The sequence below is a fragment of the Patagioenas fasciata genome, chromosome 2 (assembly GCF_037038585.1).
Source record: "Patagioenas fasciata isolate bPatFas1 chromosome 2, bPatFas1.hap1, whole genome shotgun sequence".
Taxonomy (NCBI): Eukaryota; Metazoa; Chordata; class Aves; order Columbiformes; family Columbidae; genus Patagioenas; species Patagioenas fasciata.
Genome location: NC_092521.1, coordinates 147,426,642 through 147,452,052, shown reverse-complemented (window position 1 = coordinate 147,452,052; position 25,411 = coordinate 147,426,642). Strand labels below are relative to the sequence as shown.

Here is a 25,411-nt window from a genome sequence, read left to right as displayed (position 1 = left end):
GAACATTACTAAATGCACCTCAGCACATTTCTGCTGCCATAACTGGATTTCCAGAATGCCTCATCAAACTTGATACCTACGGTTAAATGGGGTAGCTAGGTAAGTCTTAGGTGAGGTGCCACTCTGGTTTCTTGTCCTGAGGTGTCCTCTGACAAGTTGCATTCGGTCAACTAAGAAAATTGTTCATCTGACCACAGCTGCAGAGCCCGAGATGCAAGTGAGGGGAGGTTCTGGCACAGTTCTTGAACTGCCAGTAACCTGAGACAGCAGCAAGCAGCTTAAGCTGGGACGGTAAGAAAACAGAGTGGCAAGTAGAAATTTCTCCAAAAGCAGGTATAAACCTGTGAAAACATAATTGAAAGTGTTACTGTCCACTTAAAAATTGTCATATCAAGATTATACTCATATTTAGATACAAATGTATTTATTATTGTCCTAATGACCTCTAGGGTATTTGTAACATCAAAGTGCTTAAAGATAAGGTTAGAAAGCAATTGATAAGCAGGTTACCGCTTTTTTACTCCCATGAAACATGTGCAGGTAGCAAACCAGAATATTAGATCTGCATCCTAATCACAGTATTAGAAAATATTACTAGAAATATTACTTTAAAAATAAGAAGTGTTTGTAGAAACAATTCTGAAAGCTAAGAAAATACTTCAAAACATGCACCCAGAAATGGGTTCCCATTTGTGTGGTGGGGAATAAACTTTTTTTTTTTTTTTTTTTAAATAGGTCAGCTCATCTGGTTTTGTGTCAGGCTAAACAGTGAGAAGTGACCAAACTGTTATTTGTTCAAATTAGAAGATTACCTTTGGTTACATCAATGATTTGGCACCATGTAGGATACAGACATACTACCTCTGCAGCATCAAGTCTACTTGAGAAACTTCTTGAGTCTGTCATTGTATTGACAGACTCTGGATGTGCTGCTGAGATGAGAGACCAGACATACCCAGCAAGCAGGTGCTTGTGGTAGGACTTCTTACTGCCAAGTAGCAGGACTTCTCCACTATTTGGCAGCTGTATTGCTGGGGAACGTGAAGAGCTAGGATTAGTCTTTCCCAGGCCTGAAAGAATTCCAAGACTTTTCATTTGTCAACATTCCTAATGGTTTTCCTGTTTGACCCAAAATCTTTCTCTATCATTCTAGAGATGGAGGCTATGAAACTTCTCCTTCTCTTGGGAAATACTGTGGTACAGATCTGCCTCCTGTTATAATCTCTCATGGTAACAAGCTGTGGATAAAATTTGTAAGTGACCAATATGGCACAAGAGAGGGATTTTCAGCAGAGTGGGATGGTACATCAGCAGGTAAAGTGACTGCATCAAGTATAAAACCATTTTACACATCTCATTTTAATGTGTCACCTTTCCCCCCACATCTTTTCTACTTCCCATCTTCTACAATCACTCTACTTACTGTATAGCAACATATAGTCACAATGTGAAGATTAAGGATACAACTTTCTTGATCCTTGGGCTTTCTTTTGTTCCACAGGGAGTGATTACTCTTCCCTCGATATAATGTAGCATCAGCTTTCGCATATGTTTAGGAAAGCAGTAACCAATAATGTAATGGGCAGTTTTCTATTTGAAGATCAACTATCTATCAGGCGCACTCTTCAGGTTAGATAGTTAGCATTTTTAGGAGCTATGGGCTCTCTTCTGCTTACAACACTGTTGGCTAAATTCAGATTTTTGGGTCATCACTGAAGATGTTCAGGGCATGTGAAGAAGGTCAGTAGCATGAATCTCACACATCGTGTCTGATTCTGCACTCTTTGAGGTGTTAAATGTTGCTTTGGTTTCTTCCCCATTTTCAGGTTGCGGTGGGACTTTGACAACAACTTCTGGTATCTTCATGTCTCCCAACTACCCTATGCCATATTACGACAATTCAGAGTGCTACTGGCTGCTCAAGGGAAACAGAGGAACCCCATTTGAAATCCAGTTTGAACAGTTCCATCTAGATTATCACCCACAGTGCAACTTCGATTACCTTGCGGTATGTATCCTGTGACGCTTAGCTGCGTAGGAGTCAGCTGAGTATGATGAGTACACAGGCAAGGAAAAACACGTGGCCCCGGCCTTGAAATGTTTGTAAGAAAATAGACCCAGAATAGAAAAGCTCCATGCTGACACACTACCTTCATGTATACAGAGCTGTGAGAGGTAAAGCAGCAGTGTCTGTGCAGCTTCTGGTAAGAAGAGCATTTGTGTCTAGATAGAAAGGCCACTGAAAGGAGGGCCACTGTCTATATCTTTTAAATTTGTTGTGTTTTGGACCAAGGCCTTAATATGCTCTCTGAGTAAATTACAAGGAAAAAGGCACAACAGTATCAATAACACTATCGTTAATTCCAAATTTCATATTTGAATTGTTGCAGAAATTATTTGAATGTTTTTTAATAGAGTCAAAATGGAGTGCAGATTTCCCCTCTTGGTGAGCAAGCCCCTCAAAACCCATCAGTATTTCATTACTGGCTTCCTGCTTTTCCACTGATTTGCTTGTTTCTGAAATGCCTGTCAGACTTCCTCTCAGCAGGAACAGAATTTAACCTCTTATATGCCCAGGAACAATTCCCTAAGCAGACATTTGTGAGGGGGAAATTGCTTTGATTTGTAATGTAATTGATTTTTTTGTTGTTGTTGTTGTTGTTTGTTTTTTGTTTGAAGGTATATGATGGCAACAACAGTAATGCTAAACAGCTAGGTAAATTTTGTGGGGATCAGATACCACAAACCATCCATTCCAGTGGAGACACCGTGTATGTAAAACTAAGGACTGATAGCAGTCTGCAAGGTGGAGGCTTTTTAGCCAAATACGAACAGGGTAAGTAAGAAAAAGATGAGAAGAACATGTTTCTACAGTTCAGCTTGTTCCTGAAACTGCTTCTTGCAGTACTTGATCTTACCTATTTAGGAGCAGAGGACAATGTATATTATTGACCCAGATTCTCTAGTCTGCTACAGTCACAGAACACAGAGAGCTAAAATTATCTGCCCATCTCTGCATGGTGGAGATTATCTCCTTCCTAGAAGAAAGCTGGTGAGGTGGCTCTGCTTCTGTCACTTGTACCAGTGGCACTTGCCACTCCAGATTTACTCAGAATAACAAGAGCTGGAAGTTTATAACAGGGCAGATTGAACTATTCTTGCTTTTCTGCTCAACTGACTTTTTAACAGAGAATGGAGATGATAGAAAAAGCTTCTCTGCTCTTTTAGCAGCTTGCAAGGCAGAATGGCAAAGGACAAATGAGTTACTCTCAGTCATCCTGGATCACTGTGAGTGCTTAGGATCATTTAGCCTTCCTGAAACACTTCAGAATGTTTCATTACTTTACATCGTATAGTAAGGGTCACATCTTTCTTGCAAACATTCTTTTTGTAAAATAGTTCTACCGCAGAAATATCAGAATAATAACATTTGGACAAAAAAATCCAAGAAGATACATGGCAAATTAGAGTTCTTTTGTTCTCAGTCATAACCTTGAATATTATCCAGTGTTCACTTTTCTTCTTATACACTCTAGCACGTGTGGTTAAATGCATATTGGAAGATGTAGGATTTCGATTTCGCTACATACAAAATGATTTGCAAGCATTTTTGTGTACCCTAAATATGACATGCCCAAGTGATAGAGATTGCTGTAAGTTTATAGACATTAAGTTGTCCAATGTTTGGTAAAAGGATTTTGAAAAAAACAAAGCTATTCACCCACATGTGGCACATGTAATAATTAGAAGAGTGAGGGAGCCTTGACTCCCTCATTCCTTAAAGACATCACAGATTCATCTACCATGCACTTTTCAGACTGCAAAGTCAAGACAATGTATTAGAAAAAGGTTCCCCCCCTTTCATTAATTAAACAGAAAGAGCACTTTCAAAGCACTCAGATGTAGAACCTGAGCTATCAGATAATGTGATCTACACTTCACATTCATATTTAATTCCTGAAGATGCATCAGAGAAAGCTTTCAATGGCTTGCCCAAAAGCTAAAATTATGTAGGAAGTAGTGCTATAAAATAAGGAAGCTTAGATGCCAGATGCATTTTTGTGTACATGAAAGCAATGTAATGATGAACTGGAAAACATTGCAAAGGAAAACATGGTATCAAGTTAACAGTCAAAGGCACCTTTGTGCCTGATATGTTTCTAATAAAATCCTGTTGGTAGGGGGTAGAAGCTTTTACCCATCTTGCATTCTTCAAAATCCATTTTGTGCTCTTCATCCTGTCCTTTCAAACAGTTCTGTGCTTCAGTGTAGCTTTGCAGACAAGCTCCACTCCACCTGACCCTGACCTTCAGCTGTCTCCTGAGCATTTTGAAGTCCTAAAAGCACAGACCTTGCTGCTTTGCAAATCATTTTGAAAGAATAAAAAGATTTGCAGGAGGTAGGTGTATCATCCCTAGTTACAGACAACAGAACAGTTGTGCAAGTGAATCTCAGCTATTTCTGCTGTTCCAACACTGCAGATTTGCTGTACAAAGCCAAGAGCCTGTCCAGCTCCCTGCCTCCTGCCCACTTCACTGTGCATTACCCTGGTCTGCTCCCGATACACATTGTCTGCTGTCTCCAGACAAGGGATTGCACACATTGATATTTTCTCTCTTTAGTGAAAGTTCCATACAGGAAAATGAGACTTACTGACCTAATGCCATAATTGTAATTTCACTCTTTATCTAGTTTAGTTTCTTTTTAATTTTCTCTGCACTTCAAGGAAAATTCTCATTATTCTAGGTGAACATCCAGTTCTTATGCTAGGATGTTATTGGATGACTCACAAGGAAAATCATGGATTCTTTTTAAATAATTTAATGATCACTTCAAGTTCCTGGAGCTTAGCAAATCAAATACAAGTACTGTACTTTTCATTGTTGTTTCAGCCAGGGATTATTTTTTTTTCCAGTTTGCTGAAATAAACCACTTTGATCCATTTATCGAGCACCCTTTCTGAATTGTTTGAAATCACAGGGAAAATATCTATTAGTTCAAAAACAATAAACAGAAGAAAACATGTTTCAGGAATTACCATATGTTTAAAATTAAAGAAAACTGCCAAAAATTATGTATACTACATACACTGATGACTATGCAAGTGTCAGCAAAGAAAGACATAGTAGAGCTGAAGGATTCAAGTTTGGAAAGTCTGGATTTTGTTTGCAACATACGCAATGTATTCTTCAATAGGTCACAATCATCTTTCTGTATGATTTCTCCTCTCTATCCTGTGAATAGAATATTTCTTACCTTGTAATGCTATCAGTAACGTCAATTAGTAATTTTTTTAGATATTGGGTTAATAAGCACTGCACAACTATAACTTTTCTTAACTTTTTATTTTTTCAGTTTGTCATGATGTACTGACTGTTAACCGTAGCCATGGCATACTGGAAAGTTTAAATTATCCAAATAATTACCCGTTACATGAGCACTGCAACTGGACTATACAAGCTACAAAGGGGAACACACTCAACTACAGTTTCACAGCCTTTGATTTAGAAGATGGATCTGACTGTGACTTTGACTTCTTAAAGGTATGTACCTAGATTCTAGAAACAAGAGAAATCAGGTCTTCTCCAATAAGGAAAAACAATAAGGATGCAGAAGACCAAGAGGAAACTTACCTTATCTATGCCTAGCCATTAAAAAAGTCAAGGGTTAAGTCCAAACAATTTGTCCCTATTTTGTCCATGATCAGTAAGGAGGGAAGTGATGCCAGAGAGCATTTCATTCAGCCTGAAGACCGGTGTCTGCAATAGGGAGGATGAATCACTTTGCGGGTGCCTAGATTTGCTACAAAGCCTCCAGCTACCACCTCAGATTAGATGCACTGGCTTTTGTGAGTGAAGTGAGATGTCATGATTCCAGGTTCATAGAAAGAAGAAATCCTGAGATTAGTAAATTGATTACAAAAAGGCAGTGAGTCCAATTATTTTCCTCTTGTCTTCATCTGAGAAGAAGTGAGCAATGTTCAAAAACCTTAAAATGTGTTATTTCTACATTTTTAAAGGGAGGGTTGCTCTGTCTCCTGTTTTATATCTTCCTTTTCATAATTAATCTGCTTCTTTAAAGGGACTGAAGGAAACTGAATTCACACACAAACAAAATGAGAAATTTTTAGCCAAATAAAACCACCAGTTTAACTAAAGCCAAGTGCTCTTTATTTTCATTTCCTCAAAAATTTTATTTCTACGACAACCAAAAAGATATTTTCTCTCAGTTTTTTACTTCATACGGTGGGAAATACTGTGTAGTGAGGATTACTGCTATACTGAGGATTATAATCTCCTGTCTACAATTTTGCTGTTTTGCTGAACTAATCCATCCTTCAGATAATTACCTTTATACAGGATGACAGCATGTAGTCCCTGTGCTCTACTTAGGTTTTCCACAAGAGGAACTGAAATTTAGAGAAGTGTTAGAGAAGGCTACCTGCAGCCAAGGACAGGCTAAGGAACAGTCACCTCACTGGTGGGGATACTTACTTACACTGGGGTCCTGCAGAAAGTCCAGCCACAGGCCTGATGGTGGGCTAATCTGTTCCCTCTAGATGTTCTCCCTTTCTCTCTCTACCTCTTCACTGTGCCAGCTTTCACAGCTCAAAATTGGTAATAGACTGGCAAAAGTGATGTTCTTCCAGCTTTCTTCTCTTGGTGGCCAGGAATGGAAAGAAAGAATAGACATGTGAAAAAAAACAAGGGAGCACTGTATTGAGAACTAACTGTTAATCCCTGGTTCATTTTTCGTGAGGAGACTGAAAAAGAAACACCGAAGCCAAGCGGCGAGGTCAGTGCTAGTCTCAGGATGCTGAAGCCCTTGATCCATGAAAAGCAGGAGCCCTGCACACAGTAACCAGCCAGTGAGGCACAAGAGACTTGCCAGAAGACACTATTCTAGATGTAAGTCAAGGCCAGAGGAATAGTGCCAGATGCAAGGACCTGATCCAAAGCAGTTAAAAGAACAGAAATAAAACATATTAGAAACAGTGAGGAGACAGGGAGAAGAAAAGTACTTGCCCTCTTTGTTTTAACAATTTTTCAGTGCTTCCAATCAAAGAAAATACAGATTGAAAGAAGTATAAAGAGGACACTGCAAGGGAAAAACAGGATCATAGAAGTGTATTAAGGAGGCTTTAATTTGTAATTCATGTGACAGTACTTACAAATCTTTCTCCAAATGCCATTAAGAAACACCACTTGGAAAAGATGTTCTCGCTTGGTCGTTGCATGCTGCACAAATATGTGCCATAGTGTAAAAAAAGAGAACAAAGTTGGACCAGCCAGGGAACTGAATAGTGTTTGCTCTCACCCTGTGTCTTGCGAAAGGGGAACACGTTGGCAAGGCCGTGAGTGCTCTGTGGTGTAGGGGAAAGGCAGAATAATCTGGAACAAGTGTGCAGTCAACTTTCTAAACTGATTGTAGCTATTTGGGACTTTTCTGTCTGAAATCTATGTGGAGTCTGATGCCACTGCAAATCTGGTAAAAGGTTAATAAAAAAAGTAAAAAGACTCATAGCTGTTCAGCTAAGATAAGTTCTTTTCTGCCATGTGCTAGTTTTGAGATTGTTTTATTGCAAAGAGGCCTGAAAGGGGAGAGCTCTGACGCCCTGGCTAAGTATAACACTGGGAAAACAGAGGTATAATCCTGTTTGCTGTAGTCCAAGAGGGTGGTATGTGGACCATGTGCCAGAATCCTTCGCTGTTTTCTTGGAGGAAATGGGAAGCTGCTGCTCAGACAGTTTCCAGGTAGCTGCACACACAATCTGGAGTGGCCACTGGTGCTGACCAGGTGCTCTTTTTCCTCAGGAGCTGTTAGGTGCCCTTTTTTCCACCTTATTTTGGGTTTGGTGGCAGCAGGTCTCCTACCTCAGCCCATTGCAGCAGGCAGCAACACATCTTCTTAGCTCTGTGGCAGCCCAGACAGTAGCAGCCTGGTGCTCTGTGGCAGAGAGCAGGCGGCAGGTTGGTGACAATATTTGCTGCTACTTGCTGGGAGGCTGGGAATGGGAAGGACAAGAGTTAACTGTTAGGTTGGATTAGGTGATGATCACAGTTCTGTTGGAAAAGGGAGTAAGGGAAAGGCATATGTGATGGAGAAGGAGAAGATTAAATGTCTCAGAGGTGTTATGGCAGAGAGCTGACCTGCCTCAGCAGAATAAAAAAAAAAAAAATAGCAGAGCTGCTTATAGAAGTCAGTGGGAGAAATAGAATTAATGCATCTGGACATATTTTTATGACATTGCAAATGTCTCAAACTAGAGCTCTGATTTTTTTGAAACTATTCTGAAGGAGAAAATCAAGGTGCTTGGTGGGTGGGGACAACTAGACTGGGCAAATTGCATTCATGAATACTGCTGGAACTGGCCCGCTGGACACTGTGGTTTTAGTCCCAGTCTCCATCCTAGAAAAGGGCCTATTTTTCAGCTTTTACTTTAATTATGACTTACACTTCTGACACAAACCCACATGTAGTATACAAGAAAAGCATTTTGCCTTGTGACTAATTTAGTCTGATATACACAGAATATATTAATTTGCTATTTGCTCCCTTACTCCACATGTGAGTCAGAAATTAAATACATAGAATAGTGACAAAAGTAAAATTTTCTACACACAGGTATTCCTAGTGGTTGTCAGTTACCAAAGATATTATCATCACTTAGAACAAATAACTGTTTCAAACACAAGGCAAGGAAAAAGACAGTCAGATGTCCAAAGAGTACAACCAAGTGCAAGTACAGTGCATGGTTGTCCCAGACTGAAATGCAGTCACATCTGTACAATGAGAAGCCAGCCATGTATTGCATTACCTGTTTCCTCTTCTCCTTTGATGATGGGATGCTTCTTGTGAGCCAGGTCATTATTTGCAGCAGCTGACCTGTGTTACTCATGGTGAGTAGCATTCCCTCTCCACAGGGAGCCCTGAGTGGCTCTGACTTAGTCTGGCCTGGGCAGGGCCCGCATCTCTGCCACTTCAGCACGTGCAACTGTTTATACCTGTGTCAAGTAGGCAGGAAAAAGCCTTCTTCTTCTCACTGTGTGGCAATTTTCTGCCCTTATGTGTAGGTGCCAGGCACCGAGAAGAGTTAGTGTGGGAGGAAATCAAGCTGCAGGTTTTTTATAATGTCAGTCTCTAGCATGGATCTCATATGAGCACTTTCTCAACAAACGAGCAGTGTTCAGTATTTCACGGCCTGTCAGAAGATGTTGGCTCATTACTAGTAATGTTCACAGGGTGTGTGACATTTTGGAAGGAGTTTTACAGCAGTTTCAAGAATATGAGATGAATTGCTTGTGATAAAGACATGTATAGAAGCGGCAATGCCATGATACATGGCACACCTTGTATGCTATTGCACGCTGTTACTCAGTGATGCTGCACTAACCGTAATTAGATTGAATGGTCTTTAAATTATATTGTGTGCTGTGGCTTGGCTTAATAACCTAACATTAGTGTTTCTAGAGGAGTCACCAGGCTGTAGCCAGTGAGATATTGCAGACAATGACACAGAAATGTCATTTCTTCATCTACATTCATCAGGTTCTTAGCTGAACAAGCATATATTTAACTTCCCGTCTTTAATGATGAATTACCTTCTTATTTAGTATGACAGAACAAAATCTCCACAGAGGCAAAGCTATTTTATAAGTTAGGAGAATTTCATGTTATTGCCCTGAAGATCAGTGTCTTGCAGTAGGACTGAAATATACTCCCTTCTTATCCAAGAAAAATATCATTTGAAAACCATTAATCTTTCTGTCCTTCAGTGACAATCTCCCTCCGTGTTCTGCTCAGAAAGTACAACCTTCCCTTGAAGCCCAGTCTGTGTAGCAGCTGCTTTTAACAAGCATAAGGAAGACTCTGCCCAGCCTTTTGCAAGATAACACCAGCCTCATAAGCAGATAGCAAAACTGTGTCATGCACCAAGACATTTCAGAGCTTTCTGTTTAGAGTCTCACGCCTTTGGTCTGTGCAAGCACCTTAGTCTGGCAGCAAGGATGGAATTAGCATTGGGTTACTGTGAAAAACTGTCTTATGGGGGCAAACTGCCTGATAGCAACAGTAGCCTTCCTTCTGCTGCAGGGCAGGACGGAATTCCTCTCCTGAACAAAGCTCTTCCCTTCTTGCTTACTGGCAGTGTACCTCAGCAGTCCAGACTCTTCCAGCGATTAGACTCAGAGTGGTTAAAATACCATTGCACCTTTATTTGTGGAATATTATCAAATGAGTACTGAGTATGGTAATTAATACGGCATCTGCTCCTGAGATCTCTTTTGTTTCCTTCTGGTGGTAACAGGATATGTCCTTTTTTTATTATTATATTTTAAACCACAGTAGCATTCCAGGGATGTGCTATAATATCCTTTCTCTCCATTTGGGAATACTGCATTAGATAATTGTTGCTTATCCTCAGTTGGTCATCCTCTTTTTTTATTAGCTTCTCATAGAAAAAAGGAAAGCTTGACCCTGTTTCTAGTTTTACTCTGTTTTGTACTTGTAATTAGTAAATAAGCTTAAACCATATTAGAAGATTACCATTATTACATTTTATTTATGAGTGTGTCTTTTTTAAGTGCTGCAGGAATTCTCCAAGCACAGAGAATGGCTTTGCTTATGGCCATGCATTGATTTACAAAATGTCACCGGTAGTACATCACCCTGGGGAAGCAGATGATATATTAAATATACCCATCCAGGTTCTGCACAGAGACATCAAATTACAGCCTGCTGGCCAGACTGCTGTGGTATCCATTAACATATTACCATGCAAGCTGGCAGCACACCAGCCCATCCCTGAATTCCTTCAGGGTTTTATGGGCCTTCACAAGAAATCCTTCAGTGTAAGACTGTGAGGATAAAAGTGACAATTCTCCTTGGGTTTCTGTGGCAGTCCTGGCCATTGGTACAGAAGGAAATCTTATCCCTTGCACTGAATTTCAGAGATATGGATACTCTGAAGGAGAGTATCGGGTCAAAAACTGCCCACCCAAGACAAAACTGTCCCAGGGCTCAGATTTTTGTTTTCCCAATGGCCTGCATTTCCAGAATTGAAGTGCACTTTGGCTTTGCTGTTTGAAAGGTTACTTAGAAACAGAATTACAAATGCACACAAAATCTCCCACCCCTAAAGACGGCTAAATTTGCCGGTGATTAAAGGGTTTCATGGTGCCTACAGAAACCTCAGATGACAAGAAGCACGAGTGAAGCCAGCACAGACTGCTCTTGGACTCACAAAATGAGTCAGGCATTCATACACTCAATGTTTTCCACACCCTGCCAGCTCAGAGCAATGTGACTTTGCCTGTACCTTCAGGACAAAGCTCTGTACAACGAAGTGACCGTGAAATACCACCATATGACATTAATGTGCATGCCCCTTGTTGCGAAAAGGGCGTTTGGACTCTTCTAGTTGCAGCCGTGCACAGTGTCTGTGCAATGAAGTGCTTTATCTCACTCAGCACAGGCATCATGATAAGAAATGATATGGTGCTTGGAGAAACCCCATCTGAATTGGCGAAATCTTCCCTTCATCAAAGAAAAGCCCTCAGATGATTCAGAGAAACTCACATCAGACTTTGAGGAAGATTTTGTCCTTCACTTCCCCATTGTTCCAATTAGCAGGCAGTTTTGCTTTCCTGAAAACCTAATGGGCAGGAATATTTCCCTTTTTTTTTTTCCATCTTCATTTGCCAGGACCAAGCTGCAGATCTCCTCAGTTGCCATAGTTACACATGATGCAAATTTTCTTGAATGAGATGATTCCCAGAGAGGATCCTGCCCTCTCTGGCCTGTGATGGTGTCAGTGTGATGTTGCTCGCGCTGGCAGTTCAGTTCAACTGGGCTGGCAAAGGACATGAGCAGTACTGAGCCCTGCATGCCAGTCACCAGTGCTGTGAACTGCTCAGATCTGCCTGGGCTTTTCAGTGTAGATGCACCTTCTCCATCCCGCTGAATGCTGTGTCCCCAGGCACAGCCTCATCTCTTTGTCAGGAGCTTTTTCCACAGTAGCAGTTTTCTGCTGAAGAATAACTTTGAAATATTATTGTTCCAAGCTCAGAAGCAGTCCTTCTTCCACCACCATGGATGGATACTCGCTGCAGAGGAACCTCCCTGATTTCCGAGGCATTGAGGAAAGGAGGCACTCCGCCAAAATAGCTGCAGCCTTGTGACCAGGCATATGCAATCCTGCTGACACAAAGGCGTGGGTCCCCCAGCAGTCCCTTGGTTGGCAAAGGCAGGAGAGACACTTCAGGGACCTGTTTGGGTGCTGGCCATGACAACAAACCTCTGCCTGTACCTCGGGGGAGACATGGGGTCAGGACCAGGATTCCTGGGCAGCCTGCATTTGCCCCAGGCAATGGGGCAGTGGTTTGAGGTCAGAGCAGAACCGCAGAGTGCAGGGTTTTCAGAGGCAGCCCTGCACTGGGCTGCTGTGCTTTCAGCTCAGCCTGCTCCATCCAGTGTGAGTCCTGGGTGAGAGTCCAGGACTGCCCTGGTGCAGGAGGCCGGACACCTCCACCCAGACAGCACGGGGATTGGGTGGAGGTGCTCTCCCAATACAGGCTTAGGGATATAAAAGATCGTGTTGGACAAATACAGTTTCGAGTGCAGGTCTTGGGGCTGACCAACTAGGTAGATGTCTCCTAGGCATTCCTTTCTTAAACAGCAGTTGTCTCCCACTCCTGTATCTAAAACAATTTTAAAATTTCATCCAAAGATAGAGCCTGCATTTCTTATGATCTTATAACAAATGCAGAGTCTCACTAAATCAAATTATTGTTTTTATACAATTTGCAGTAAGAAATCTTTCCTAGAAAGACAGATCAGATTTACCTGTAGTTAGAACTTCTTGTTTTCTTTGAGACGGTATTAAGTGGTAAGAGATGAAAAATTCTTTTTTAAAAAGATCACTGATGTCCAATGTGGAATTTAACTTTGCTTGAAAATTTCAAAGGGCTCTGAGTATTTCAGCCTCAGATTATGAGATACAGATCTTACTTCTGAAAAGCTAGTTATTTATACAGTTCCATATGTTAGATGAATCCCAGCAAGATTAACTAGTGTGCCTATATGTCTAGAGATGCACAACGTCAAACTCCATTCTCCTATGAAATAAAATGATTAATTAATGAAAATGTGTAATTGCATAGAAATGAGAAAGTTGCCTACGGTGATCAGAGCAAGGAGTTTTATCAAAGGTCACCTAGGGCATAAACTTATTTAAATAATCATACTAAAACATTATTTAGAACATTTTTTAAGGTGAGCCTTTTTGTAGTAACAATTGCAAACACTTCTCATCATGCAAGCACAAACATAACCTTATTTTGTTCTCCTATTTGTGCAGAAATAGCAAATGTCCACACAGTAGATCACTCAAAGTCTTAAGTTGCCTTTGTTTCTCTGAAAACTGTATCTCTGTGGTGCTGAGCTAGTGCAATGTGCTACATCCCGGGGCTGGAGTTTGTTTGGTGTTTTTCTCTGGCTGACAGATCTGCAGGTTCTCAAGCTCGCACTCTGGCTCTTCTAGAAGGAAATGTGTTACTAGGAAATGGAATATTTTTATTTGTGTTAATTCTTGCTTTAACGATTAATCGTGATCTCACTTTGGAATGCATTCTGTTACTTAGATGATTATTATATTGTCTATTTATTGCTTCATTTCGCTTTCTGGTAACATATTTGTTGCAATGCCGTCAGAATTTCCTTTTCAAAAAACAACTCATTCAGGAAGAGCTGCTCAGATACCTGTAATCACTGCCTCTAGTGTTTAGATCAGTCAAAACAATTCCAGATCAGGTTTCCCACTTCTGAGAGGAGAGGGATACTTGTGTGTGTCAGAAAAGCTCTTTCAGGATGTCCTGGAGGCTCCGGCAATGGGTGGGACACTTGCAGCTATGCTGGTCTGATCCAAGGCACAACCTCCTTTCCTCAGTTCTGCAAATACAGCCCAGGGCCGATGCTGCTGGTCCCTGTAAAAGGGCATTTGGACTGCAAACAATTTGTTTAAAGACTCAATTTGAGACAATTATTGATATAATTACTCATAATTATATAATGAATTAATGACATGTGACAATAGAATTATTTACAGTACCATAAAAATCAGAACTGCAGCATTCACAGGACAGATTTTCCTCTCAGTGAAAATGAAAGTTTGTCTTTGAAGACTCCATCATCTCTGGATCAAGACTATGTGTTGTGCTTAAATAACATATGTAAGCAGTATTTTTCCAGAGCAATTTAGGCTGGGGGCTTTCCTTTCTAATGATCTTCCTGATGAAAAAAAAGAAAAAAAAAATTAAAAAGTGCCTTTTCGCAGAAATAAAGTTCTCCAAGAGAAAACTGAAATTTTGCCCTATTAAAAAAAAAAAAAACAACCAGTTTTCTGCCAGGAAAACTGAACAGATGGAGTCCCACTACCTGTCTGGAAGGCTCTTGTCAGTCTCACTTTGCAAGAAGGAATAAGGTTCACAAGGTGCTCGGCTAGGAAAATGTCCCTGCTTCAAGTATGCCCGAACAGAACATATTCAAAGTTTGCTTCCTCCCATTTGTTTGAGATCTTTATTTCTTTCCATGCAGCAGAAACTCCATTTTCCAGTCAGCTCCATCCTTGAACCCTTGCTGTAGTTGTGGCAATGAGCTTCTCTGTGACACAGGTCATGGTGCTTTGCTTCGCTCCTCCAAAGACAGGAGAACAGCTGTGGCCTCCAGAGCATCATTCATGGTGTCAGCAACATATTTCCAGGCTGAAGAGTCAGAAAAGCCAAAATTCAATACCGGTGGCCATTGTGTTTCCTCTGGGAGAGCTACCCAAGCCAAACCTTTCCTGCAGCCTAGGCTGGTCCTGCTGTCCTACTCCACTCCAATGTACAGCAGATGCTTATCAGCTGCCACTTTGCAGCAGGGCCATCCCACAGTCTGATTCATCCCTCAGAGAGCTAGTACCTCCCCTTTTTACTCTTGTGTCAGCCTATATGCTTGCTCCTTGGCAGCCTGATAAGGAGTTTCTAGTAATGGTTATTGAGCCCATGCCTAATAATTTGTCTGAAGGTACCATATCCCCACCTGGGCCCAGTGCCGGGGTTCAGGCTGATGAAACAGCACTTAGGGTGCTGCTAGGCAATTGCCTCGATTAAAGAGGGGGTTTAAGAATATGAACATGTTGAAACTGTATGTTTTGCAGGTTGGTTTGTCTGCCAAAATCAGTACAAAGCCCTTGGATTTTCTGCTAGAGGCTAAAAGGTCTGAAGAAATAAATAAATTATGAAACAAATATCTACACAGAAAGGGAGCAACAACTTTCTTCCCAAGGAGTAGCTGGGAGGAAGCTCATTCCCCAGTTCCTAGAGTAAATATGCTGCGGGCGTGGGTAGTAAACGGCCCCAAGATTCAATTGTCTTGCACAGACAAAGGGAGTACCTTGCCTCATATAGCCTGGGGAAGAGCCTTCCCTGGATTTGCAGCAGTTTAGGATAGCACAGCTGACAAAGCAGTCCCTCAAACGAGAAACACTATCTAAGAGATCAGAAGAGAAATTGTGGCTCATGAGATCTGCATTCAGCTTCAGTTTCACTTGCCCATATTCATGTGAGAGCAAAATGTGGTTTGAGAAGTTCAAAATGCCCTGTGAAAACACACAGCTGTTCCCTTCATTTAGAAATGAAAGACAGCTCAAAAAGCCCCGCTGTAATTCTAGCAGCCGCAGTTCTGCCTCTCTCAATGAGTTACAGCTGGCCAGGCACTCGAATTTCCTGCGAAGCTGAAGCTCCGCTCTGAACCCAGGCCCACGGGGCAGCGCGGCACGAAGGGATTGCCATAGTAACCATTCTTTGTGTCTTGAAAAACTGACGGACTGTTTTCAGGGGAAATTACACAGTAATGTGACATTTGCTGTCTTAGATAAAAATAACACTCCCTTGATGAATCAAAGTTGCAGGAAACCCGTGAAGGTTGTTTTTTTTTTTTTGTTTGGATTTGGAAGTTTGTGGGTATGATTTAGTCCATAGTTCTTTAGAATGTTTTTTCATTTGTAATCACTAAGGCTAACAGCTGATCATTGAATATGTATCTTTATGCAGTTTTTGCTCCTATTCAGAGTATAGATTAAGAATCTCCCTGTTGATTCATTCTTCATCATTCATATTTTTCTGGTGTGAGTTTTCCATGGCTTGAAGCCACAGAAATGTGAGAAGTGTATACCACAAAGCTGTTGAAGGAAGTAGTGCTATTAAAAATCTAATTGGATCTGACTTCATTGCATTTTGCTGAACTTAAGCCATAAAAGAATGTGTGAAGCTCTCAGCATGGCTTGGAGGAAGGTCATACCTGTGGGCATGGGACAGCTCATCCATCTGTCAGGCAGTCCTTCCAGCTTTACATTTGGAAAGAATACCTATGGATGTTCAGCTTCTTAACATCTGATCTGTATGGCAATTTCATATCTATTGTCAAACACATCTGATTACGGCTTCACAAGAACTACAAGCAATGGGTCTCCAATTAGAAACATTCAAACTTTCCTGATTTCACCTAGAGAAGTCATACCAAATGGAGTGAGAGTTCTCAAGTTCCAATACACTTCTCATTCTATTAGAGGATTGAAACCCAAAAGGATTCATGGTCACAATTAATAAAATAGGCCATGTAATATTACCATAGAATTATTCCTGCAATTTGTGCCTAACTTCTGGCTGAACTACATTAAAAAAAAACCAACTAGACTCTCTGCTTGAAGATTTGAAACCATTTGAGTAGATTTCTTGGCCTGGACTATGTATTAAATCAACAAGAAGATTTCTGAAGGTTCTGCAAGACCAACATCTTGAACAGAAAACCCAAGGGTTTAATTAATCATTTCCCTGTGTGAGTCTGCTAGAAAACGTGTGCAAAAATTGGTAGCTCGCTTGGTTAATCAATATTTGCTGTAATATATTTCCATTCTATGGGAATTGAGTGCAGGAGAATTCTTAGTGCAGTCAGAGATACTTGGAAAAGAGATTTGAAGGGTGAGAAAATACAAATAAACTTTGGCTGCTTTTCTAGAGATCATGGATTTGAATTTTTGTATAGAGACAACTTTATGATGATGGCCTCAGAACAGAGAACAGTTTTTGTTGAGATTCTGAAAGGAAACATGCCAAAAATCCACAATGAGAATTTTCAGACACGGTTTGTTTGCCAGTAATTCGCTGGGTGGTGTTAGGAAGATGTGCTCCGTGAGACAGAAGATCACAGAAGACGGACTGTGGCAAAGCAATATAAAGCACAAGAGTTGCTGTCTTTCTAAACTTTAAGAATCATAGTAACAAAAATAGAAATAAGAAGACAACTTCTGACTTGACAACAACTGGCAATCTGATATCGTAAGTCAAAGGCAATTTAGCTAAAATGTCTAATTTTTACCAGCTTTGCAAAAATTATACTCCTCACCCCTGAAAGATTACACTGAGCCTTGGGATATTTGGTGAGGAACGTAGATGCATATTGTGTGATTTAGTGGATTTCAAAAAAAGTCACAAAATTAGAATTTGAAAGACCCTTTAAACCTGTATGGAGACAACTAATGTAAAGCACGTAAGCATCTACTGTCACCCCATCAAAACATGTATTAAGTGTTTTTATTTAAATGTGAGTATATGAGTCACATACAGATTTACACACAGGAATATTTCTTCAGCTTTTTTTTTTTTTTCTTTGCATGGTGCTGTTTTAAGTGTAGGATGGAGGATTTCCTCAAGTGTTTCTAAGTACAAAAGTTCAGAAAGTGTGGCTCAGTCCACTAGTCCTTCAAAGTAGGACACTGGTATAAGACCATGAAACAATAAATAAAGACGTGAAGTTTGACTTGTGTTTTTTAGGATTTACTTTGCTTTTGGTTTCCAGCTTGTCCTCACTACTCTGGGAGGCGCTGGTGATGTTGACTGTTTGGTTTTCTGCATCACAAGTTCAGTCAGTCCTGAAATCACCTGAGCGCAATCTTAAAGAAGTGAAGATGTGAACAGAGTCGTCACTGAGTGGGTTGGAAGCACTGATCGTGTCAGACGCACACTCAGATCAGACCCGTGACATCCCCTTTTTCTTTCTATTTCAGTTCATTGCCATTTGCCCTTTATCTTCTTCCTCAGCAACCCCCAATACACACCAAAACAGAAACAGCAAAACCTTCCCACTGTACACAGTGTGCAGCCAGGTTTAAAGACATATTGCAGTTATATTTGCTCATCATTTCATCCAAATCTTTCCACACTCTCCAGAGCTCATATTGCTGTGCAGAGGTGGCCAGTGCAAGAAGTCTCACTGCTTTGCCTTTGACATCCTGTACAAAACATTAAGAACTGGGGAGCTGCTTTTTACTCACTGGGATATTCTGTGTTTCATTTCAGCTTTATGATGGGCCTGATGTACAATCCAACCTGATAGGCACTTTCTGTGGAGAGTCTCTTCCACTGGCAGGGTCCACTACAGGGACCAGCCTGCATGTGGAGTTCTATTCTGACGGACTGTACGCTAGGAGTGGGTTCCAAATGCTGTGGGAAGTTAATGGTAAGTTAATGGGGTTTCCTCTGGGCAGGTGTGTTTTCTCTCCTGTATGTGTAATGGAGTCCCAGCTTATGCCACCCTATCTCAGATAAGTAGAAATAACCCATTACAAGTCTAAAAACATTGCATTTCCTCGTAATTCCTCAAATACCTTCCCAGTGGATGTTTCTGTACATAAACACCTTCAAAGAGCATCTGATCAGAGACTGAGAGCTGTTAGTGAAATGTGCTTTCATTTGCAGGTATAGGCACAGGGGTGAGGGGCATCTGCAGGATTTCTGTACTGAACAGGAGAGATGTGCTACCACAGCAGAACTATGGGTGACCTGGACTTTCTAATGGGAAGCACTAAGCTCTCACTTTGCCCCACTCCTATAGACTTATGTTTTCTGTGCAGGCTTCTCTCCAGTTTTCTTTAGTGGTGTTTGTTTTCTAGGGTAGCACATTCACTTCCATCTACCCCCCTCTCGCCTCTGCATGACATCACATTGGTCAGGATGTGCTTTGGGTGTTTTTCTCTTGTTCTTGCACGTCACAAAGACTGTCACAGGCCTCATTAAATAGGCAGGCATGCACGCCAATTATAAACAAATCTGTTAATGACTGAACAACTGCAAACTGTTTGCAGTTTCTTCGTAAGTGAGCCTACAAATGCAACTTTTCCACTCTGCTTATTTAACAGCAATATTGGACTGTAACAAGATTAAATCATGTGTCATTGTACATCCCATCAAAGAGGATCCAACCTTGAAAATAATTAAATTGCCACATTTGCCCCGTCTATCTAATCAGTTCACACCATTCAGCTCTGACAGCAATGTAAAGCAGCTAAAATCAGCTGCTGAGGCCCCACTGTGGGTTGCTGAGGTGTACGGTGTGCTATACATCGCTTCAATAGGAGCTCCTCTGCGCTACTGCAGACTGGTGGCATTTGCGGGCTCTCAGAGGGCTCTCCTAGACTAGACAGTGGTATTTTGCATTCAGCAGAGGTTAAGGAGCATTTCTGGGCAAAGGAGGGCCGTGTGTGGGAGAAGCGAGATGTGTGGCAGGGGCCAGCAGGGGAAGTGCCCCAGCACAAAGGTACGCTCTTGTGTTTCGAGGTGATGTCATTCTGCGACTGCACAAAAGAAAAAGCGGAGGCTTTTATGCACAGCCAGATGACATCAGCTCCCTACAGTAGCCATAGTGCTGGGTTAACTTGCTTTTCTAAAGCTCTCAAAGCTTTGCAGAATCTGCCTGCATGGTAAGCACTCTTGTGCTTTCCCTCCACGTCCTCTCCCAAGCATTTCCCGGACTGTCCAGCCCTCTCCCATCCCCCCACACTCCTTTTTTGCACTGACACATTCACTCTGTGTCAGCCAGCACTGCCCCTCTGTTCCTGGTGACTAAACTGCAGCCTAATACTGCACAGGGCCCAGGCTGCTACTGTGGGGCTGGGTCTGAGCAGCAGAGCAGTAGCTGTGGGTTCAGATAGGGCTGGCTCCTCGGGAATGTCATTGCTGGCTTTGAACATCACCGCTGCGACTCCTGACAGCCTGTAATATGAGTAGAAGTTCCTCCAGAGCTCACCACAGTCATCTTCTTGTTCATTGCAGGCACTCCCATTTTTTGGTGTCATGCACAAAGATGGGTATTCCTCTTACCCTTGTTGGCTATGTTCTCTGGGCATATACGGTAGCCCTAGACTGGATAAAATTATGTATGTTCCTGTGGTCAGGGTGCTATATTTACTTCTTCCTTCTGAAAATCTTTCAAATGTACAAGAGAAGTTCAATGAAGAAAGTCCCTTAGTCCAGGGGAACTCATCAGGAGATGGAGCTTTGAGTTGGGTATTTCAGAGTGAAGCATTCAAGTCCCTCCTTTCCTGAGAGTAAATCCGTAAGCGAATCTAAACCTGGATCTGGTAACATCTCACCTGGCAAGAAAATAACAAGGCTATATATATTGCTGAGAGAGAGCTGTTACTTCTGCTCAAGTGACAAATGTGTGCTGTAGAGTTCGAGCTGCTGTGAACTATTTCTCAGACTGTCCATGTGCTCCTTAACTGGCAGCTGTGAAGCATCTATGAGATATATATCAAGGACATTCACGTGCTTTGGTGATTAGAGAGAGCAGCACTTACATTTGCCACCATGTGCCCGATACACTTCATTTTAGACACTCTTTCCAGCAGCTTTGCTCATGATTATAAGGTGATCACAAAAAGCCCAAAACTTACCGTGTTGATAACTGGTGTGAGGAGCCTCTGCTGCCACACGACACAAAATTGCAGTGTTTTGATTTCAGACATTTGCATCTGATCTTTTCAATTACTGAGCTGCTGCTTTTCAGTTGCTGAGCTGGGTTCCTGGAGGAAAAGTCTTTAGGCTTTTCCAAAGGCAGAATTAGTAACTGATTTTGGTACAATGTGGTTAGTTATGCTTAAGAGTGCCCTATATCATTTTAACTTGGATGGAAAGCTCTAGTGCAAAGAATTCAATTTAAAAGTGGCTTTAGTTCTGAAATAATACTGTTCATCTAAGGGACTTCCACTGATGAGGCTGGATTTAGAACTGATTTGCTAAATCACTAATGTTTTCTTCTGCAGCCAAGTCCTGGAGAGGCTTATTCACCAAAGGAAAGCTGGAATCTGCAAGGTGCTCATTCCACTCATGTTGTTTATTAGGAAGCTTAATACAGGCAAATACATTTTGGGGCATATATTTACCCTTTGAGAAAGAACAAACTCTTGGTAACAGCCTGGATGTTGCAAAGATGGCATGCCAATTGAATCGCTTTCCTTAAAAAAAATCATGAGGCCAGAAGGGCAAAGGTCTCTCAGTGAAAAATTACACCAGTGACAACTGTCACTATCTGAGAAGACACATATTTCCTAGACCCGTCACTTACCTTATTAAGCAATGTGCCTGTAGGAGCTGCCTGCTTTATATATATATATCTTTATTTCATAGGAAGCTGACTCATGCTGCTTCATTATCAGTAGAGCTTATTAATTCAGTTGGCTCTTCTCAGCATAGTCAAAATTTGAGCCTGGTATTCTGTTTTCTGTGACACAATAATTCCACCTTTAAAAAAGAAGCAAAGTGTATTGTTGAGAAAATAATTATGTAGCCCCAAAGTATTGTGTTGGTTTTTTCCTTCACCATCATCTTCTTTCTGTTGGATTTCCTTAATAAACCATGACTGATGCGCAGGATGTGGCGAAAGCCCACTTGGTTTGTGGGAAGAGAAATTTTCATTACTCCAGGTCTGTATTTTCAAAAGTTAAAAACTATTAAAAGGCATATAATAACTAACGTCTGGGTTTTTCAGTGTATATATCAGGTAAAATGTGAAATAATTTGTCAGTTCTTCAGGAAAACATAGCACAGAGGTATCCAACTCATTTTTGCTGAGGCCGTGTCAGCCTCGTGGTTGTCTTCAAAGGGCCGAGTGCACATCCTAAAATGACACTCGGCCCTTTGAAGGCAACCATGAGGCTGACGTGGCCCCCAGTGAAAATGAGTGTGACACCCCTGGTATATCAGAAGCAGAGATAAGATTAAAATGCAGAAGCCATTCAGTGCAGACATTTGCCAGGCACCCGTTAGGATTGCTGGAGAGCATCTTGCATTGCAGGTCAGTGAGCAAGCTGGGGCCCAGACTTCCTGAGCCTGACTCAGAGCTCTGTTGTTCAGTTCTCATGCAGTCTTTGACAAAGTGCCATTCCTCCAGTTTTCAAAAATAACTATTCCTTTTCAGTGTCTTTCTGTCACATTAAGTCTGAGGATGCACAGGGTCTGATCTTTTGAAGTCCCAAGCAGTTATTTTGAATTGTGGGTGCTACCATGTTCAGAGCAGGCTTTTTTTATTGCAGCCTGGTTATTAAAAACATAGGCATGTTCTCTGTGAGAGCTAAGGATTAATTCATTTCTGTTTCTTAAGCAATCTAGCCATCTCCTCACCCCCCAAACTAACACATAAGAATAAGGGCCAAAGTTTTCTTAAACTGCTTGTTGCTGAACAGTTCAATCAGTGTCTGAGAAATAGAAAATGGCACTTTTTTTTCTTTTTTTTTTAACATCGAACACTGCCAGCTGATATGGCCGTTCAGTATCTTGGAGGATTCAGCTCCTGTTTATGTGCCTCAATTTGCCTTTAGGTCTTTGGGTCCCAGTAGTCTGTCTTTAATGTCCATCTTACTGATTTCAGATTGGAATATGTTGAAGCAAATACTAGAATTCAGAAGTCTGATAAACAACGATGATCAAAGCTGTGGAAGTGATTAACAAATCAGAAAAACAAACAACCAAACAAACCAAAACAGATTCTAATTTGAATTTTTACTCTCTTGCATAAACCCTCATAACAAACATTATCCCACTTGCTCCATTGGATAATATTCTATGAACTAAACCTGCTCAAGAGAGCAAAAGATTTCAGAATCAAACCCAAGTTATACTTCAACAAACACAACAACTCTGAATCCTTTGATTTCCCTAACTCTGAATTTACAGGAGCAATGCCAGTTCACTTTAAACTTCATGGAAGGAAATCTTTGAGCATGTGGCTAAAACATACCCATGAATAAATCTGAAAACCTTGCAAATAATAGAGGTTTCCACAGATTACTACTTCTCTATTCAGCTATAATTGTTTATGAGAATAGAGATTCTTCTTTGGTTAATGAACACCATCTGCTAACAAGACAGGCAGTAATATGGAAAGACATCTAAAAATCATCCATTGCACAATCTTCAATGAATGAATCTCTGGTTTTAGCCAGAGGAAAGCAAAGACACCAAATCTATGTTTCCTGAGATTTCTATTTGTTGTCTGATTTCCTAGCAACTAACACCACGTTAGGTAGTTGTTTTAAGCATTTTTCAAGGCAATTCCAAGACCTTTACAATACTAAAATAGTATCTAGCCTCCGTGGTTGGTTGGTGTGGTTGTTGTTGTTGTTGCGTTGGTTGGTTTTTTTGGTCAGTTTAGCTGCAGGTCTGAAGTTTCCAAAATGAGTGCAGGAGGCCCGCATAAACTGAACATATGCTGTGTGCAGTTCAGCTGTCTGTATAGCCATCCACTTGCAGCAAGACCATGTATTTCTGTGCTGAGAGAAACTTTTAAAGATGCTCCACTAGGAACAGAATGGTTTCAGATTATTGACTGTTTTTTCAGTGAGAAATGAAGTCATGAAGCAGTTTATGCTTTTTTCTTCCTCATTTTTATTCACACCTAAAGACCAAGTCTTTTTTGATTTGTTGCCATAAACAGCACAAATTCCATTTATTTGAATAGAAGCAAACTCTCATCTGATGTTTGCAGACAAATGTAAACACCGGGAAAAGGTTTGTTTAATGGTGATGCCTGAGATGGAAGAAGTTTAATTAGCTGAGATAATTACACCATCAGTTAATCTTTCCCTATTTCAATATTTTAATAAAGTAGGCAGGCTCCTTTGTGTGGAAGTTACATTCCAGGCTAAATCAAAATGGATTTCTCAGCTTGCTCAGAAAATAGGAAAAGGATACAGTACATACAAATGCATGCTACTAAAAAACAGGACTGGCACTTCTCCTGAAGTTTTCTTTTAAATGCAAAATCCATTCAGATATTCACATATATTCATATAGGTATGTAAATAAATATGCATCTGCATCCTCAGCCTGAACATTAATACAAATGTAGTTTATTTTATATTTTTCCTGATTATTTTAGGTATCTGCCAAGGCAGATTTCAAAGCCTAGTGTAAGCATCTTAAGGCAGGGAACCTGTCTTCATAGATGATGCACAAATAATATGAAAAATATTTGCAGTTTACTTTTCCTCGATGGCTTGTATCTGTAATTCAATCAAAGAAAGGGATAACGCTGCAAGAATTTTGTGGCTAATGAAAATGGAGAAGACACTGAATAAACACAGATAGAATTATAAATTCACCTTTTAAAAATATCCAAGACAAAAGGTTTGTGAATAGTAAGGACCAAAAATGTTCCAGAAACTGAAATATAAGCTGCAAAGTTGGTGAATCAAAGTTTGCTTCTCATTATGAAATAGTATTCCTGGTCAATTTTTTGTTGTTGTTTGTTTGTTTTGTTGCTGTTGTTGGCGGGGGGGTGTGTGTGTCTTTTGTTGTTGTTGTTGTTGTGGGGGTTGGTTTGTTTGTTTTTGTTCACAGGCTGGGCATATGTTCCACATACCATGTTTGTAAGCATTTCACAAAGTTTTTCTGTCATTTGAGTTTTTCTCATCTTAGTGTTCTACAGATTTAGTAAATGGGGTTAAAGGCAGCAACATTTGTATTCATCTCTGAAGTATTTCTGTAAATATTTTGTTAAAATCATCTAGTGTCTATATTTAAAAAAAAAAAAGCACAACACAACTGATTCTTACCTCATCCGTATAAGAGCAGAAACATAACATATCGACCTTCTGTCAGGAGGCCAGAGAGTTCAGAGATTGTGTTTCTGCTCTAATACAGAATTTCCTACTTCCATATGCAGGTCAGTCAAAATAGTTCACGTGTGAAGTTCACATATTTGCAAAGATCGAAGCTATTAGTCTGTGTATACTTAAGCATTAACTCAAGCAATTTCCCATCTGTTTGCAAACAGTTAATAAAAGATCGGCAACATGAGTTCAGCACATTCATTGTAAGAAATGAATCACAGAAAACTAAACTTCACCTCCATTTTACTGGAGCACTTAAAAATAATCACTTCTCTTTAAACAAAAAGCCTTTTCTGGGAACGTTTGTAGTTGGAAGAAAAGAAATGGCACATTAACAATAGTTCGACGTTCTTATTCATGTGCTTCACGTACCTCATCCAGAGAATATCGATAGAGCTCAGAGAACATATAAACCATTCTGGAGAG

General features: G+C 40.7%; 1 protein-coding gene across 1 annotated transcript in view; it reads left to right on the top strand.

The window, feature by feature from the left end:
- CUBN (cubilin) overlaps window positions 1–25,411 on the top strand; it is a 141,967-nt gene that overhangs the window by 33,587 nt on the left and 82,969 nt on the right. The window contains exons 24-28 of the mRNA XM_065831316.2: window positions 1,154–1,314; window positions 1,827–2,008; window positions 2,680–2,836; window positions 5,356–5,543; window positions 18,396–18,555. Of these exons, the coding sequence (XP_065687388.1) occupies window positions 1,154–1,314; window positions 1,827–2,008; window positions 2,680–2,836; window positions 5,356–5,543; window positions 18,396–18,555 (848 nt within the window). The remainder of the gene's footprint in view (window positions 1–1,153; window positions 1,315–1,826; window positions 2,009–2,679; window positions 2,837–5,355; window positions 5,544–18,395; window positions 18,556–25,411) is intronic.